General features: G+C 42.1%; 3 protein-coding genes across 3 annotated transcripts in view; 1 reads left to right on the forward strand and 2 right to left on the reverse strand.

Annotated features, from left to right (window-relative positions):
• Positions 1-17713, reverse strand: part of LOC130298064 (oocyte zinc finger protein XlCOF6.1-like) — a 226534-nt gene that overhangs the window by 144934 nt on the left and 63887 nt on the right. The gene's annotated exons all lie outside the window — the stretch shown is intronic.
• The window catches only part of LOC130298060 (oocyte zinc finger protein XlCOF7.1-like), a 201946-nt gene that overhangs the window by 107395 nt on the left and 76838 nt on the right, over positions 1-17713 (forward strand). Inside the window, exon 8 of the mRNA XM_056550953.1 lies at positions 7714-8602. Within this exon, the coding sequence (XP_056406928.1) occupies positions 7714-8602 (889 nt within the window). The remainder of the gene's footprint in view (positions 1-7713; positions 8603-17713) is intronic.
• LOC130298058 (oocyte zinc finger protein XlCOF6.1-like) overlaps positions 1-17713 on the reverse strand; it is a 66082-nt gene that overhangs the window by 34217 nt on the left and 14152 nt on the right. The gene's annotated exons all lie outside the window — the stretch shown is intronic.

The following is a 17713-nucleotide window of genomic DNA, read 5'->3' on the forward strand; positions in this document are numbered from 1 at the left end:
GTCTCAACTATTGAAATATAATGTAACAGTGTAAACAAAAAAACAAAAAATAATCAAACGCCAGAATTTTATTGATTTTAATCCCATCCCAGCAAAAATGGAATAATGAGCGATAAAAATGTTCCATTTGTGCCATAATGGTAAAGATAAAAACTACCGATCACGCAAAAAAAAAAAAAATAACATCGAAGCAGTAAAAACATATTGAAAACTAAACAAATTGGGTGTTTTAGCGATTGTAGTAATACAACGAGAAAAAAAAGGTACATGGCAACACCAAAAAGGGGGAAAAAAGGATTTTATTATGGGAAAAAATAAGCTATATAAATTGGGTATTGCCATGATCGCGCCGACTCACAGAATAAAGATCATCATTTTTACCAAGCAGTGAATGCCGTAAAAAAAAAAAATGCCAGAAATTTTCACATTTTTCACAATATTTGAAAAAAAATTGTCACAAAAAATACTGAATGTTTCAACAAAAATGTAGCACTTACTAATATAAAGTACAATGTAAAAAAATAATATATATATATATAGCAATCTGATGTACTCTGATTATTTATCCGAGAATCTTAGTCCAGTGCGTGACCCTTTTGCACGAAATTGGAAAAAATAGTGGAAAATTAGACTGGTTTTCTAGGATTGTGGGGATAAAAAGATGTATTACTGTAAACGGGAAAACAAATACATATAAACATACATGAAAATATTCATAAAACATTTAAAGATTACCAGGAGTCTCGTGGTCACAGGGCCCTTGTAGCCACCTACTCATTCAGTCGTCATCATTACAAGTCATACAGTAAATTTCAATCACACAAAGCATGACGGTACAATATACAGCACAGGTTCACTAAGCTATACACCGTACCACATGCTGCACTAAGCTATACACCGTACCACATGCTGCATTAAGCTATACACCGTACCACATGCTGCACTAAGCTATACACTATACCACATGCTGCACTAACACTCCGCTTCATCACTTGTTATCTAATAAAACAACCCATTACAGATGAATGGAAACAAATAAAAAACAAAAATGTTTTTTATAATACTGTTGAGTGTATGGAGAGGTTGGTGGAGGGTTTACGTCTTCTCCTTTACTCCAGCAGTGTGCTAGCAGTGACTGGAGATGATCGCATACATTGGGCCTCACTTACTTAAAGGGGTACTCTGCTGTTCCCGGCGCCGGGAGATCATAACGTCACGCACCACCCCCTCAATGCAAATCTATGGGAGAGGGCGTGACGGCTGATCACAGCATCGTAAGGGTTAATACCGGACATCACCGCGATCTGTGATGTCCGGTATTGGCCTGGGTCCCGGCTACCATTAGCCACCGGGACCGACCTTATATGACTCGGGGTCACCGTGGGCAAAAATGTGTACAGTAACCCCCCGACATGCGATGGCCCCGACATATGATCAAATCGACATACGATGCTTTTATATGTCGGGGCCATCGCATTAACTTCTATCTGACAGCGCAAAATGCTTAAGCTGCTGTCGGATAGCAGTTTAAGCATCCCGGACAGGTTCACTTACCTATCCCCGCTGCTCCGGGTCTACTTTTGCGATCCTCTGGCGTTTTCCGCATCTTCTCCGGGGTCCGGGCCTCGCTTTCCTGTATCGTTATTATGTCGCTTCGCACGCCGTGCCGACGCAGCAACGTAATAACGTCACCAGAAAGCGAGGCCCGGACACTGGAGAAGATGCGGAAGAAGCCGGAGGATCCCGAAGAAGACGCCGGAGCAGCGGGACAGCATCGGGAGCGGTGAGGACACGGTCCGGAGCGGCGGGGACAGGTGAGTATAACTTTCTATACTTTACATTGCACGAATCCCTCAACATACGATGGATTCGACAAACGATGGGTCGTTTGGAACGAATTACCATCATATGTTGAGGGACCATTGTATTAGAGCCACGTACAGGAAATACAAAGGTCACAGTAGAATAAAAGATGCCAGGTGAATGTCCTGTGATGATCTGAGAATTTTTTTGTTTTTTTCTTCCATTCCTGGATAAACCCTTTAATGGAGATGTCCGGTGCGGACTATTCCTATTCCATCCTGCCCAGGCTGTAAAAAAAAAAAAAAGAGAAAACAAACTTTCACTTACCTTCCTACGTCCCCCCCCCGGAGCTCCGCAACAGCTGATTGGTCGGCCGGGCTGTCTACATCCCACTTCATCTAGCCCGGGATGTCACACTGCGCTTCAGCCTATCACCTGCCGCAGCAATGTCCCGCTTCAGTCAATGATAGGCTGAAGCGCTGTGTGATGTCCCTGGCTGAAGGAAGTGGGATGTAGACAGCCCGGCCGACCAATCAGCTGTTGCGGAGCTCCGGGGGGGACGTAGGAAGGTAAGTGAAAGTTTGTTTTCTCTTTTTTTGCAGCCCGGGCAGGATGGAATAGGAATAATCCGTACTGGACATCTCCTTTAAAGGGGTACTCCGCCCGTAGACATCTTATCCCCTATCCAAAGGATAGGGGATAAGATGTTAGATTGCCGTGGTCCCGCTGCTGGGGACCCCGGAGATCGCCGCTGCAGGACTGCGCTATCATTGCTGCACAGAGCGAGTTCGCTCTGCACGTAATGACGGGTGACAGAGGGGACGGAGCAGCGTCATGTCACGGCTCCGCCCCTCGTGACATCACGGCCCGTCCCCTTAATGCAAGTCTATGGTAGGGGGCGTGACGACCGCCACGCCCCCTCCCATAGACTTGTATTGAGGGGGGTGGGCTGTTACATCAGGAGGGGCGGAGCCGTGACGTAACGATGCTCCGGCCCTTGTATTGCCCGTCATTATGTGCAGAGCGAGCCTCCCCAGCAGCGGGACCGCGGTGCTCTGACATCTTATCCCCTATCCTTTGGATGGGGGATAAGATGCTAGGGGCGGAGTACCCATTAAGGCTTTTCCGAGTAGATTTTGTTGCATGTGTGTTACGCCAGAATTTCCAACAAAAAATCCAAAAAACCCACTAACTCTCCACTTTACTCAGAAAACCCTACAAAGGGGACGGGGCCATCAGGGAAAAGGGGCGTTTCTCAGAAAATATATATTTTCAAATGAAATCTACAAATTTAGTAAAGTTTCAGCATAAAACGTGGTGAATTTGAGCTCTGGAAAACACAATAACTCAGAGCAATTGTAAGAAGAGGAAAACGTAGGGAAATGGCGAGTATGTGCGTCTGTTACTAATGGGGATCACACTAAGGGCTCGTTCACACGAGAGGATTTATTTGCAGGTTTCCCGCTACTTGTTATAAAGGGGGCGGGCTATCCACAGGAGATTTTCGGCTGTGGAATTTCCGATCCGGAAAACTCGCCGCAAGCCCCATTGAAGAGCCCATCCCCCTTTCTAACACGAAGCAAGAACCATGTATATAAATCAGCTCGTGTGAATGAGCCCTAAGTGTGTGCGGCAAGATGGTAAGACGCACTACTAGCTCTGCTATTTTCTATTCCTCTCTACATCATTCCCACTACACACATTCTTTCCTTTTTTTTACCTATTTTTTTTTTACTGTATTTTTATTAATTATAATTCTTAAAATGTTATATTTTTTGTTAATTTTATTTAATGTTTCATTTAAAAAAAAAAACTTTTTTCTTATTTTACCAGTTTTTATTTATTTATTTTTTTTAAAGTTTTTTAAAGTTTTTTCATGTTTAATTTATTTATTTTTTCTTTTTCTCTGTCATACCTTTTTTTTTTATCCTATTATATTAATGTCCCATTATAGTTATGTTAATATCTAACCACAATACATCATAATGACTATTTTTTGTTTTTTTAAGTTTAATAATTTCATCTTTTATCCCCACAATCCTAGAGAACTAGTTTACTATTAAAGGGGTACACCACTGGAAAACATCTTTTTTTAAATGAACTGGTGCCAGAAAGTTAAACAGATTTGTAAATTACTTCTATTAAAAAATCTTAATCCTTCCAGTACTTATCAGCTGCTGTTATGATCTGCAGGGAGTTCTTTTCTTTTTAATTTCCTTTCTGCCAGACCACAGTGCTCTCTGCTGACACCTCTGTCCATTTTAGGAACTGTCCAGAGTAGGAGCAAATCGCCATAGAAAACCTATCCTGCTATGGACAGAGGTGCCAGCAGAGAGCACTGTGGTCAGACAGAAAGGAAATTCCAAAACAAAAGAACTTTCTGTGGATCATAACAGCAACTCATAAGTACAGAAGGATTAAGATTTTTTAATAGAAGTAATTTACAAATCTGTTTAACTTTCTGGCACCAGTTGATTTAAAGGGGTACTCCACCCCTAGACATCTTATCCCCTACTCAAAGAATAGGGGATAAGATGTCTGATCGAGGGGGTCCCGCCCCCGTGGGACATCATGCGCCACCCCCTCAATGCAAGTCTATGGGAGGGGGCGTGACAGCTATATTGCGGGGTGGGTGCTGCATGCGGTGGGACCCCCGCGATCAGACATGGAGTACCCCTTTCATTTTTCACTATAAACTACAATACATCACGTAAAAACAATATCAGAATCGCTTCAGTCAGTAAAAGCGCCCAAAGGTAATACAACATAGAGAGACACAGGTTGTATTTGAAAATGGGTCTTGGTAATTAAAGGGGAACTCCGGTGGAAAACATTTTTTTTAAATCAACTGGTGCCAGAAAGTTAAACAGATTTATAAATTACTTCTATTAAAGTAATTTAACCTCTTAAGGACCCATGACGTACCGGTACGTCATGAGTCCGCTCCCGTTCTATGACGTGAAGCCTTGACCACTAACAACGACTGGGACCTGTGGCTAATAGCGCGCGGCGCTGATCTCGGTGTTGCACTATTAACCCTTAAAACATGGCGTTCAAAGTGGATTGCCATGACTATAGTGAAATTAAACTAAGGCCGCTTAGCTCAGGGGGCTGTTCGGGATCGCCGCAGTGAAATCGTGGCATCCCAAACAGCTGTAGGACACGAGGAGGGTCCGCTTACCTGCCTCCTGGTGTCCGATCACCTAATGACTGCTCAGTGCCTGAGATCCAGGCATGAGCAGTCAAGCGGCAGAATCATTGATCAATGGTTTCCTGTGAGAAACCATTGATCAGTGTAAAAGAAGATCAGTGTGTGCAGTGTTATAGCCTCCTATGGGATAACAAAGATCAGTGTGTGCAGTGTTGTAGCCCCCCTATGGGATAACAATGATCAGTGTAAGAGATCAGTGTGTGCAGTGTTATAGTCCCCTATGGGAAACCAATGATCAATGTAAAAGATCAGTGTGTGCAGTGTTATAGCCCCCTATGGGATAACAATGATCAGTGTAAATAAATCAGTGTGGGCAGTGTTATAGTCTCCTATGGGATACCAATGATCAATGTAAAAGATCAATACATCCAGTGTTATAGTCTCCTACGGGATAACAATGATCAGTGTAAGAGATCAGCGTGTGCAGTGTTGTAGTCTCCTATGGGATAACAATGATCAGTATAAAAGATCAGTGTGTGCAGTGTTATAGTCCCCTATGGGATACCAATGATCAGTGTAAAATATCAGTGTGTGCAGTGTTTTAGTCTCCTATGGGATAACAATGATCAACGTAAAAAATTAGTGTGTGCAGTGTTATAGTCTCCTATGAGATAACAAAGATCAATGTAAGAGATCAGTGTGTGCAGTGTTATAGTCTCCTATGGGATAACAATGATCAATGTAAGAGATCAGTGTGTGCATTGTTATAGACCCCTATGGGATAACAATGATCAGTGTAAAAGATCAGTGTGTGCAGTGTAATAGTCTCTTATGGGATAACAATGATCAGTGTAAGAGATCAGTGTGTGCAGTGTTATAGTCTCCTATGGGATAACAATGATCAGTGTAAAAGATCAGTGTGTGCAGTGTTATAGTCTCCTATGGGATAACAATGATCAGTGTAAGAGATCAGTGTGTGCAGAGTTATAGTCTCCTATGGGATAACAATGATCAGTGTGTGCAGTGTTATAGTCTCTTATGGGATAATAATGATCAGTATAAGAGATCAGTGTGTGCAGTGTTATAGTCTCCAAAAGATAACAATGATAAGTGTAAGAGATCAGTGTGTGCAGTGTTATACTCCCCTATGGAATAACAATGATCAGTTTAAGAGATCAGTGTGTGCAGTGTTTTAGTCCCATATGGGATAACAATGATCATTGTAAGAGATCAGTGTGTGCAATGTTATAGTGTCCTATGGGATAACAATGATCATTGTAAGAGATCAGTGTGCACAGTGTTATAGTGTCCTATGGGATAACAATGATCAGTGTAAGAGATCAGTGTGTGCAGTTTTATAGTGTCCTATGGGATAACAATGATCAGTGTAAGAGATCATTGTGTGCAGTGTTATAGTCCCCTATGGAATAACAGTGATCAGTGTAAGAGATCAGTGTTTGCAGTGTTTTAGTCCCCTATGGAATAACAATGATCAGTGGAAGAGATCAGTGTGTGCAGTGTTATAGTCTCCTATGGGATAACAATGATCAATGTAAAAGATCAGTGTGTGCAGTGTTATAGTCCCCTATGGGATATCAATGATCAATGTAAGAGATCAGTGTGTGCAGTATTATAGCCTCTTATGGGATAACAAGGATTAGTGTAAAAGATCAGTTTGTGCAGTGTTATAGTCTCCTACGGGATAACAATGATCAGTGTAAGAGATCAGTGTGTGCAGTCTTATAGCCCCCTATGGGATAACAATGATCAGTATAAGAGATCAGTGTGTGCAGTGATATAGTGTCTTATGAGATAACAATGATCAGTATAAGAGATCAGTGTGTTCAGTGTTATAGTCTCCTATGGGATAACAATGATCAGTGTGTGCAGTGTTATAGTCTCCTATGGGATAACAATGATCAGTGTAAGAGATCAGTGTGTGCAGTGTTATAGTCTCCTATCAGTGTGTGCGGTTTTATAGTCTCCTATGGGATAACAATGATCAATATAAGAGATTAGTGTGTGCAGTGTTATAGGTCCCTATGGGATAACAATGATCAGTGTGTGCAGTGTTATAGCCCCCTATGGGATAACAATGATCAGTGTAAGAGATCAGTGTGTGCAGTGTTATAGTCCCCTATGGGATAACAATGATCAGTGTAAGAGATTAGTGTGTGCAGTGTTATACTCTCCTATGGGATAACAATGATCAGTGTAAGAGATTAGTGTGTGCAGTGTTATAGTCTCCTATGGATTTTTAGGTGCAAAATTGAAAGAGGATTTTTTAAAGGTATGTAGGAAAAAACTAAAGTGCAAAAACTGAAAAACCACGGGTCCTTAAGGGGTTAATAGTACTTATTAGCTTCTGTATGCTCCACAGAAAGATGTGTAGTTTTTTCAGTCTGACCACAGTGCTCTCTGCTGACACCTCTGTCCATGTCAGGAACTGTCCAGACCACGAGAGGTTTCCTTCAAAGGCTTCAAGGAAAGTAATTATAACTATTTGCACAAGTGTGTTTTTTTACATGTACTACAACATTACATAGGGTCTTTAAGATGCGAATACCCCTTTAAAGTTATTAAAATCTATTTTATTCTCTGCAGATTCTTGTAGCAGGAGATCAGAGGAGAATCTTATATCTTCAGATTATAAAGCAGATGATGATATCACACAAGATACATATGAAGAACATTCCATTATCCCAGATACACCCTCAGCCCTTCACAGCCAAGATCTCTCATCTCATCCTTATATACAGGTCCTGTCTTCTCATTCATCACAGAAAGGTCACAGAAGGGGTGTTGGACATCAACGAGCTCATACAGGAAGGAAACCATATTCATGCTCAGAATGTGGGAAATGTTCTACTAAGAAATCAGATCTTGTTAAACATCAAAGAATTCACACAGGGGAAAAGCCATTCTCATGTTCAGAATGTGGGAAATGTTTTACTCAGCAATCGCAACTTGTTCAACATAAAAGAACTCACACAGGGGAAAAGCCATTTCCATGTTTGGAATGTGGAAAATGTTTTGCTGAGAAATCACATCTTGTTCAACATAAAAGAACTCACACAGGGGGAAAGCCATTTTCATGCTCAGAATGTGGTAAATGTTTTACTGAGAAATCAAATCTTGTTAATCATAAAAGAACTCACACAGGGGAGAAACCATTTTCATGCTCAGAATGTGGTAAATGTTTTACTGAGAAATCAAATCTTGTTAAACCTCAAAGAACTCACACAGGGGAGAAGCCATTTTCATGCTCAGAATGTGAGAAATGTTTTACTGAGAAAGCAAGTCTTGTTATACATCAAAGAACTCACACAGGAAAGAATCCATTTTCACGTTCAGAATGTGGAAAATCTTTTTATTTTAAATCAAGACTTGTTAAACATAAAAGAACTCACACAGGGGAAAAAACATTTTCATGCTCAGAATGTGGAAAATGTTTTGTTAAGAAATCAAGTCTTGTTAAACATCAAAGAACTCACACAGGAGAGAATCCATTTTCATGTTCAGAATGTGGAAAATCTTTTAATTTTAAATCAAGACTTGTTAACCATAAAAGAACTCACACAGGGGAAAAACCATTTTTATGCTCAGAATGTGGGAAATGTTTCACAGAGAAATCAAATCTCGCTAAACATCAAAGAAAACATTTTCATGTTCAGAATAAAGCAATCAAGACTAGTTAAACATCTAAATACTCACACAGGAGAGGAGCCATTTTCATGTTCAGAATATAGGAAATGTTTTAATGAGAAATCAACATTTAAAAGACATCTTAGGGTATGTTCACACTACGGAATTCCCGCTGAATTCCACGGTGTGAATTTAACATTAGTGTGAATGGGTCTCCACCCCTGCACACTGCGGAATTTGTTCCGCGCAAAGAAAGAACATGTTCATTCTTTGCGCGGAAGTCCGTGAGTACTGCATAGCCATCAATGGTGACGGCGCAGTGCCGCGCGGTCCTACCACCACCGTCGGCTGCCAGGCTGAATCTCCGCTCACGGAATTCTGTGAGCGGAGATTCCGTTCACACTCTGTAGTGTGAACAGACCCTAAGAATTCACACAGGAGAGAAGATATTTTAGAGCACTAAATGATGCAGATAACACATTTATATATTAACCCCTTGCAGCTGAACGCTGTTTATAAACGGCGCTGCGGCAAGGTTATGAATCTAGCTCAGGAGCTGAGCTTGCATCATACCTGCACGGTCCCAGCTGCTATCAGAAGCCAGGACCTGTGACTTATGCCGGACATCGCCGTTCAGGCAGATGATCGGCATTTACTATTTAGACGCGGCACTATTTAAGTGCTCTCTGATGACACCTGTCTCGGTAACTGTCCAGGGTAGAAGCAAATCCCCATAGCAAACCTCTCCTACTCTGTGCAGTTCCCAAGACAAGCAGAGATGTCAGCAGAGAGCACTGATGCCAGACAGAAAAGAACAACTCCGATTCAGCAGCTGATAATTATTGGAAGGATTAAGATTTTTTAATAGAAGTAATTTACAAATCTGTTTAACTTTCTGGTGCCAGTTGATATAAAAACATTTTTTTTTAAGTTTTATTTCTGGAATACTCCTTTAAGTTTTAGGCTAGAAGTCGGGATTTTGTATTTATTTTCCTATCTATTTCTTCTTGTTTTGTCGTCTTTCTTGTTCTCTTTTTAAAGTGTTTATATTTATCATTTTGTTATTGTGGTAACATGAATGTTATTGTTACATAACATGATTTATAATTGTCTTTTCTTTTCTTGTTAACAAATAGAGAAATTTAAAAATAAAAACCTTTTACCGATTTGGTTAGTACGAACTGGTAAAAGTGAGAAATCTCATGAACAGCGTGCGGTTTTGGCTTCTGGAAGAAGATGGTGGAGCAGGGGCAGTGACATGACATCAAGGTGACAGCATATCACATAATAACCCAGGTTATCATATAACTTGCTGCTATAAGTGTCAAACAGCTTAAAGGCCAATAGGAGAGAACAAGGGGTAGGGTTTTACACAGTTAATGGATCACAAGCCGGTCCCCAGGATGGCAATGGGAGCAGCAGACAGAAAGAGATAGACACAGTAATACAGAGGGAGAGAGAGATTGGACAGATATAGGGAACAAAGATAAACAGTGTGTGTGAACAGAAGCCATAACCCCTATCCTGGTGGCTGAGCTATATGATAACAAACATAAAGAAGCATAGCGCCCTTACACACATGTACAGGGATTAATCGCAAAAAAACTATACCTACAGGTTTTATCATCAGACTGACTGCAGCGCGTGTAAATAAAAACACACCAGCCTGATAAACACTGTGGCCCTCATTAATCAAACTGTGTGAGAGAAAAAAAAATAGTGATTTCCCCACAGTAGCCAATTACAGCTCAGCTAACTAGCTCTGGTAAAGTGAAAGCTGAGCTGGGATTGGTTCCTGTGGGGAAATCTCTATTTTTTTTTTTCTCTCATACAGTTTGATAAATCTGGGCCACAGTGTTTATTTTCATGGTTCAAAAAAAGACCTATTATATCTTCCTAGTTGTTAAAGGGGTACTCCAGCACTAAGACATCTAATCCCCTATCCAAAGGATAGGGGATAAGATGCCTGATCGCGAGGGTCCCGCCCCTGGGGACCCCCGTGATCTTGCATGCAGCACACCGTTACAATCAGTCCCCGGAACCCGTTCGCTTCGGGTCTGATTACTGGTGATCAAGGGGCCGGAAAAATTGTGACGTCACGGCCCTGCCCCGTGTGACGTCATGCTCCGCCCCCTCAATGCAAGCCTATGGGAGGGGGCGTGACAGCCCATAGGCTTGCATTGAGGGGGCGGAGCGTGACATAACACGGGGTGGGGCTGTGACAGCTGTCACACCCCCTTCCATAGGCTTGCATTGAGGGGGCGGAGCGTGACATCACACAGGGGTGGGGCCGTGACGTCACAATGCTCAGGTCCTGTGATCGCCAGTCATCAGACCCGGAGCAAACATGCTTAGAGGACTGATTGTAACTGGGTGCTGCAAACAGGATCACGGGGGTCCCCAGCAGCGGGACCCACGCGATAAGGCATCTTATCCCCTATCCTTTGGATCGGGGATAAGATGTCTTAGCGCCGGAGTATCCCTTTAAATAACAGGGAAGTAAAAAGCGTGTGCAACTGAAATGCATCTTCCCTGTTGACACACTGTTTGTGATTATTATTGGATGATCCGACTTTCAAGAATATGAAATTAGTCAGAAAAAACACTAATACAGAAATTTGTCGAAAAAGGATATGATTAAAAAAGGAAAAACTGTTCAAACTTTGAATAGAAAAGAACTATTAAAACCAGCTGTACCAAAAAATCATGAGAAACAAGATTGTACAATGGCCCTGATTTACTAAGAGTGTTGTGCGGGTTTCTTTGTGGGTTTTAATTCCCTACAATTTTATTTTCCACGGTATTTACTAAGGTTTCCCATAATTTTGCACTTTTCCCTACATTTTGCTTATTTTTACACATTTTCCTATCTGTCGGGTTTTCCACCACATTTTATGTGGAAACCTTAGTAAATATGTTGGGAACACGCCCCTTTTTGGAGACCGCGCCCCTTTCCCTGGTGGCCACGCCCCCTTTCCTGGTTTTCTTTGCAAAATGGAGAGTTAGTCAGGGTTTTTTCAATTCTACAATCTGCTTGAGACCAATATATGGCGGGTAAATTAACTAATAACAACCTATAGGTCACTAAGGTGACCCAAAAATACCCATTTTCCCATACATAAACAACTTATCTTTATTGTTTACTAAACACACTTAGACAAAGGAATTAAAATTCCAGTGAAACTCACTGCATATGATTTCATAATTACATATGAGTGCCGAACTGGCCACTTTCATTGATTGTTCATTTGCTGTCCCCATGTATCTGCAGCGTACATCAGGGGTATTGGAGTGATCACTGTAATTAAAACCAATCACTCGGCCCCCCACTACATGTTTCACTGCTTAACGCAGCTTTGTCCAGAGGCAGCGGGCAATGAGTGTAAAAAACGCCGAGCAGGGGTTTTAAAACCTCCCATCATGACAGCTTCCTGATCGGAGTTCAGAGATGCTGAGATCTGATAGGACGAAACGGTGTCACATCCTATCGTCTGCTGACATCATGAGCACAGTGCTCTCTGCTGACATCTCTGTCCATTTTAGGAACTGTCCAGAACAGCATATGTTTGCTATGGGGATTTCCTTTTACTTTGGGCAGTTTCTAAAATAAATAGAGATGTCAGCAGAGAGCACTGTGCTCGTGATGTCAGCAGACAGCTCTGTTTCAAACGGAAAAGAATTTCCACTGTAGTATTCAGCAGCTAATAAGTACTGGAAGGATTAAGATTTTTTAATAGAAGTAATTTACAAATCTGTATAACTTTCTGGCACCAGTTGATTTAAAAAAGAAAAAAAAGTTTTTCACCGGAGTACCCCTTTAACCCCTTAAAGGAAAACTCCGATGCAGCCTCCCCCCCAAAAAAAGTAATGCCATAATGTAACCCATTAAAATACCTTTTGATGGAGCCCTCAATCGTGTAGAAGGGCCCAGCCGTTTTCGCATTATGTGCCCAGCCCGCGCTGTAAAAACTACATCTCCCAGCATGCCAGCTCGTCACATCCGACCTGTATCTCCCCGGCTTGGCCCCTTCCAGAAATTATAATAAATCATGCCCCCTCCGCGTTTGCTGAGCTCAGCCTATGGCAGCTCAGCTCAGCGCATATATGAATATATTAGTGAGGGGGGAGTAGCCGACTCCGGGCTGGGAGGTCGGCAGAGCCCGCAATGACTCATGGGAGGTATGAGTCACCGGGCTAAGTTGCCTGCGGAGCGCTCAGAATAAGCAGTCGAGCGTCATCAAATGCAGGAAAAGGACCCAGATTCCGGTCAGCGGAAAAATGCAGGAGAAGACCGGGAAAGGGGCCATATGGAAAGCGCAAGTATATTAGAATGCTATATAACTTTGCTTGATGCTTCTTTTGCCCCAGAAAAGATTTGCATCGGAGTACTCCTTTAAGGACACATGACGTACTGGAACGTCATGTGTCCGCTCCCAATCTATAATGCGGGGCCACAGGCGTCATAGCAGGTCGGGCCCAGCCTCTAACAACGGCCGGGACCCGTGGCTAATAGCGCGCGGCGTTGATCGCAGTGCTGCGCGCTATTAACCCTTTAGACGCGGCATTCAAAGTTGAACGCCGCGTCGAAAGTGAAAGTGTGCCGGTTAGCTCAGTGGGCTGTTCGGGATAGCCGTGGTGAAATCGCGGCATCCCGAACAGCTTACAGGACAGCGGGAGGGCCTCTACCTGCCTCCTCGCTGTCCGATCGCCGAATGACTGCTCAGTGCCTGAGATCCAGACATGAGCAGTCAAGCGGCAGAATCATCGATCAGTGGTTTCTTATGAGAAACCAGTGATCAATGTAAGGCTGGGTTCACACTACGTTTTGTCCCATACGGGAGCGCATACGGCAGGGGGGAGCTAAAACCTCGCGCTCCCGTATGTCACCGTATGCGCTCCCGTATGTCATTCATTTCAATGAGCCGACCGGAGTGAAACGTTCGGTCCGGTCGGCTCATTTTTGCGCCGTATGCGCTTTTACAACCGGACCTAAAACTGTGGTCAACCACGGTTTTAGGTCCGGTTGTAAAAGCGCATACGGCGCAAAAATGAGCCGACCGGACCGAACGTTTCACTCCGGTCGGCTCATTGAAATGAATGACATACGGGAGCGCATACGGTCACATACGGGAGCGCGAGCTTTTAGCTCCCCCCTGCCGTATGCGCTCCCGTATGGGACAAAACGTAGTGTGAACCCAGCCTAAGAGATCAGTGTGTGCAGTGTTATAGGTCCCTATGGGATAACAATGATCAGTGTAAGAGATCAGTGTGTGCAGTGTTATAGGTCCCTATGGGAGCTATAACACTGCAAAAAAATGTGAAAAAAAAGTGAATAAAGATCATTTAACCCCTTCCCTATTAAAAGTTTGAATCACTCCCCTTTTCCCATAAAAATAAAATAAAATACAGTGTAAATAAAAATAAACATATATGGTATCGCCGCGTGCGGAAATGTCCGAATTATAAAAATATATCGTTAATTAAACCGCACGGTCAATGGCGTGCGCGCAAAAAAATTCCAAAGTCCAAAATAGTGTATTTTTGGTCACTTTTTATATCATGAAAAAATGAATGAAAAGCGATCAATAAGTCCTATAAATGCAAAAATGGTAACTTTAAAAACATCAGATCACGGCGCAAAAAATGAGCCCTCATACCACCCCATACACGCAAAAATAAAAAAGTTATAGGGGTCAGAAATGACAATTTTAAACGTATTAATTTTCCTGCATGAAGTTATGATTTTTTCCAGAAGTGAAACAAAATCAAACCTATATAAGTAGGGTATCATTTTAACCATATGGACCTACAGAATAAAGATAAGGTGTCATTTTTACCGAAAAATGTACTACGTATTTTTTTCCGTTTCACCGTAGATTTTTGGGCAAAATGACTGACATCATTACAAAGTAGAATTGGTGGCGCAAAAAATAAGCAATCATATGGATTTTTAGGTGCAAAATTGAAAGAGTTATGACTTTTTAAAGGCAAGAAGCAAAAAACAAAAATGCAAAAACGGAAAAAACCCCGATCCTTAACCCCTTAAGGACCAGGCCATTTTACACCTTAAGGACCAGAGCGTTTTTTGCAATTCTGACCACTGTCACTTTAAACATTAATAACTCTGGAATGCTTTTAGTTCTCATTCTGATTCCGAGATTGTTTTTTCGTGACATATTCTACTTTAACTTAGTGGTAAAATTTTATGGTAACTTGCATCCTTTCTTGGTGAAAAATCCCAAAATTTGATGAAAAAAATGAAAATTTTGCATTTTTCTAACTTTGAAGCTCTCTGCTTGTAAGGAAAATGGATATTCAAAATAAAACATTTTTGGGTTCACATATACAATATGTCTACTTTATGTTTGCATCATAAAATTTATGAGTTTTTACTTTTGGAAGACACCAGAGGGCTTCAAAGTTCAGCAGCAATTTTGAAAATTTTTCACAAAATTTTCAAACTCGCTATTTTTCATGGACCAGTTCAGGTTTGAAGTGGATTTGAAGGGTCTTCATATTAGAAATACCCCATAAATGACCCCATTATAAAAACTACACCCCCCAAAGTATTCAAAATGACATTCAATAAGTGTATTAACCCTTTAGGTGTTTCACAGGAATAGCAGAAAAGTGAAGGAGAAAATTCACAATCTTCATTTTTTACACTCGCATGTTCTTGTAGACCCAATTTTTGAATTTTTACAAGGGGTAAAAAGGAGAAAAATTTTACTTGTATTTGAAACCCAATTTCTCTCGAGTAAGCACATACCTCATATGTCTATGTTAATTGTTCGGCGGGCGCAGTAGAAGGCTCAGAAGGGAAGGAGCGTCAAATGGTTTTTGGGGGGCATGTCACCTTTACAAAGCCCCTATGGTGCCAGGACAGCAAAAAAAAAACACATGGCATACCATTTTGGAAACTAGACCCCTCAGGGAACGTAACAAGGGGTAAAGTGAACCTTAATACCCCACAGGTGATTCACGACTTTTGCATATGTAAAAAAAAAAAAAAAATGTTTTACCTAAAATGCTTGGTTTCCCAAAAATGTTACATTTTTTAAAAAGGATAATAGCAGAAAATACCCCCCAAAATTTGAAGCCCAATTTCTCCCGATTCAGAAAACACCCCATATGGGGGTGAAAAGTGCTCTGCTGGCGCACTACAGGTCTCAGAAGAGAAGGAGTCACATTTGGCTTTTTGAAAGAAAATTTTGCTCTGGGGGCATGCCGCATTTAGGAAGCCCCTATGGTGCCAGAACCGCAAATAAAAAAAAACACATGGCATACCATTTTGGAAACCAGACCCCTCGGGGAACGTAAAAAGGGGTAAAGTGAACCTTAATACCCTACAGGTGTTTCACGACTTTTGCATATGTTTAAAAAAAAAATTTTTTTACCTAAAATGCTTGGTTTCCCAAAATTTTTACATTTTTTAAAAGGGTAATAGCAGAAAATACCCCCAAAATTTGAAGCTCAATTTCTCCCGATTCAGAAAACACCCCATATGGGGGTGAGAAGTGCTCTGCTGGCGCACTACAGGTCTCAGAAGAGGAGGAGTCACATTTGGCTTTTTGAAAGCAAATTTTGCTCTGGGGGCATGCCGCATTTAGGAAGCCCCTATGGTGCCAGGACAGCAAAAAAAAATCACATGGCATACCATTTTGGAAACTAGACCCCTCGGGGAACGTAACAAGGGGTAATGTGAACCTTAATACCCCACAGGTGATTCACAACTTTTGCATATGTAAAAAAAAAAAAAAAAAAAAAATTTTACCTAAAATGTTGGTTTCCCAAAAATTTTAGATTTTTAAAAAGGGTAATAGCAGAAAATACCCCCCCATAATTTGTAACACAATTTCTCCCGAGTACGGCGATACCCCATATGTGGCCCTAAACTGTTGCCTTGAAATACGACAGGGCTCCAAAGTGAGAGCGCCATGCGCATTTGAGGCCTGAATTAGGGACTTGCATAGGGGTGGACATAGGGGTATTCTACGCCAGTGATTCCCAAACAGGGTGCCTCCAGCTGTTGTAAAAGTCCCAGCATGCCTGGACAGTCAGTGGCTGTCTGGTAATACTGGGAGTAGTTGTTTTGCAACAGCTGGAGGCTCCGTTTTGGAAACAGTGGCGTACCAGACGTTTTTCATTTTTATTGGGGAGGGGAGGGGGGCTGTGTAGGGGTATGTGTATATGTAGTGTTTTTTACTTTTTATTTTATTTTGTGTTAGTGTAGTGTAGTGTTTTTAGGGTACAGTCGCAAGGGCGGGGGGTTCACAGTAGTTTCTCGCTGGCAGTTTGAGCAGCGGCAGAAAATTTGCCTCAGCTCAAACTTGCAGCCGGATACTTACTGTAATCCTCCGCCCATGTGAGTGTACCCTGTACGTTCACATTGGGGGGGGGGGGGGACATCCAGCTGTTGCAAAACTACAACTCCCAGCATGTAGGGTCTATAAGTGCATGCTGGGAGTTGTAGTTTTGCAACAGCTGGAGGCTCCGTTTTGGAAACGGTGGCGTACCAGACATTTTTCATTTTTATTGTAGGGGTATGTGTATATGTAGTGTTTTTTTTACTTTTTATTTTATTTTATGTTAGTGTAGTGTAGTGTTTTTAGGGTACAGTCGCACGGGCGGGGGGGGGTTCACAGTAGTTTCTCGCTGGCAGCTTGAGCTGCAGCAGAAAATTTGCTGCAGCTCAAACTTGCAGCCGGATACTTACTGTAATCCTCCGCCCATGTGAGTGTACCCTGTACATTCACATTGGGGGGGGGGGGGGAACATCCAGCTGTTGCAAAACTACAACTCCCAGCATGTACGGTCTATCAGTGCATGCTGGGAGTTGTAGTTTTGCAACAGCTGGAGACACACAGGTTGTGAAACACCGAGTTTGGCAACAAACTCAGTGTTTTGCAACCAGTGTGCCTTCAGCTGTTGCAAAAGCTACAACCCCCAGCATGTACGGACAGCGGAAGGGCATGCTGGGTGTTGTAGTTATGCAACAGCGGGAGGCATACTACTTTGGCTGGGGATGCTGGGGATTGTAGTTATGCAACAGCTGGAGACACACTGGTTTGCTACTTAACTCAGTGTGCCTTCAGCTGTTGCAAAACTACAACT

Source organism: Hyla sarda, assembly GCF_029499605.1.
Source record: "Hyla sarda isolate aHylSar1 chromosome 1 unlocalized genomic scaffold, aHylSar1.hap1 SUPER_1_unloc_2, whole genome shotgun sequence".
NCBI lineage: Eukaryota > Metazoa > Chordata > Amphibia > Anura > Hylidae > Hyla > Hyla sarda.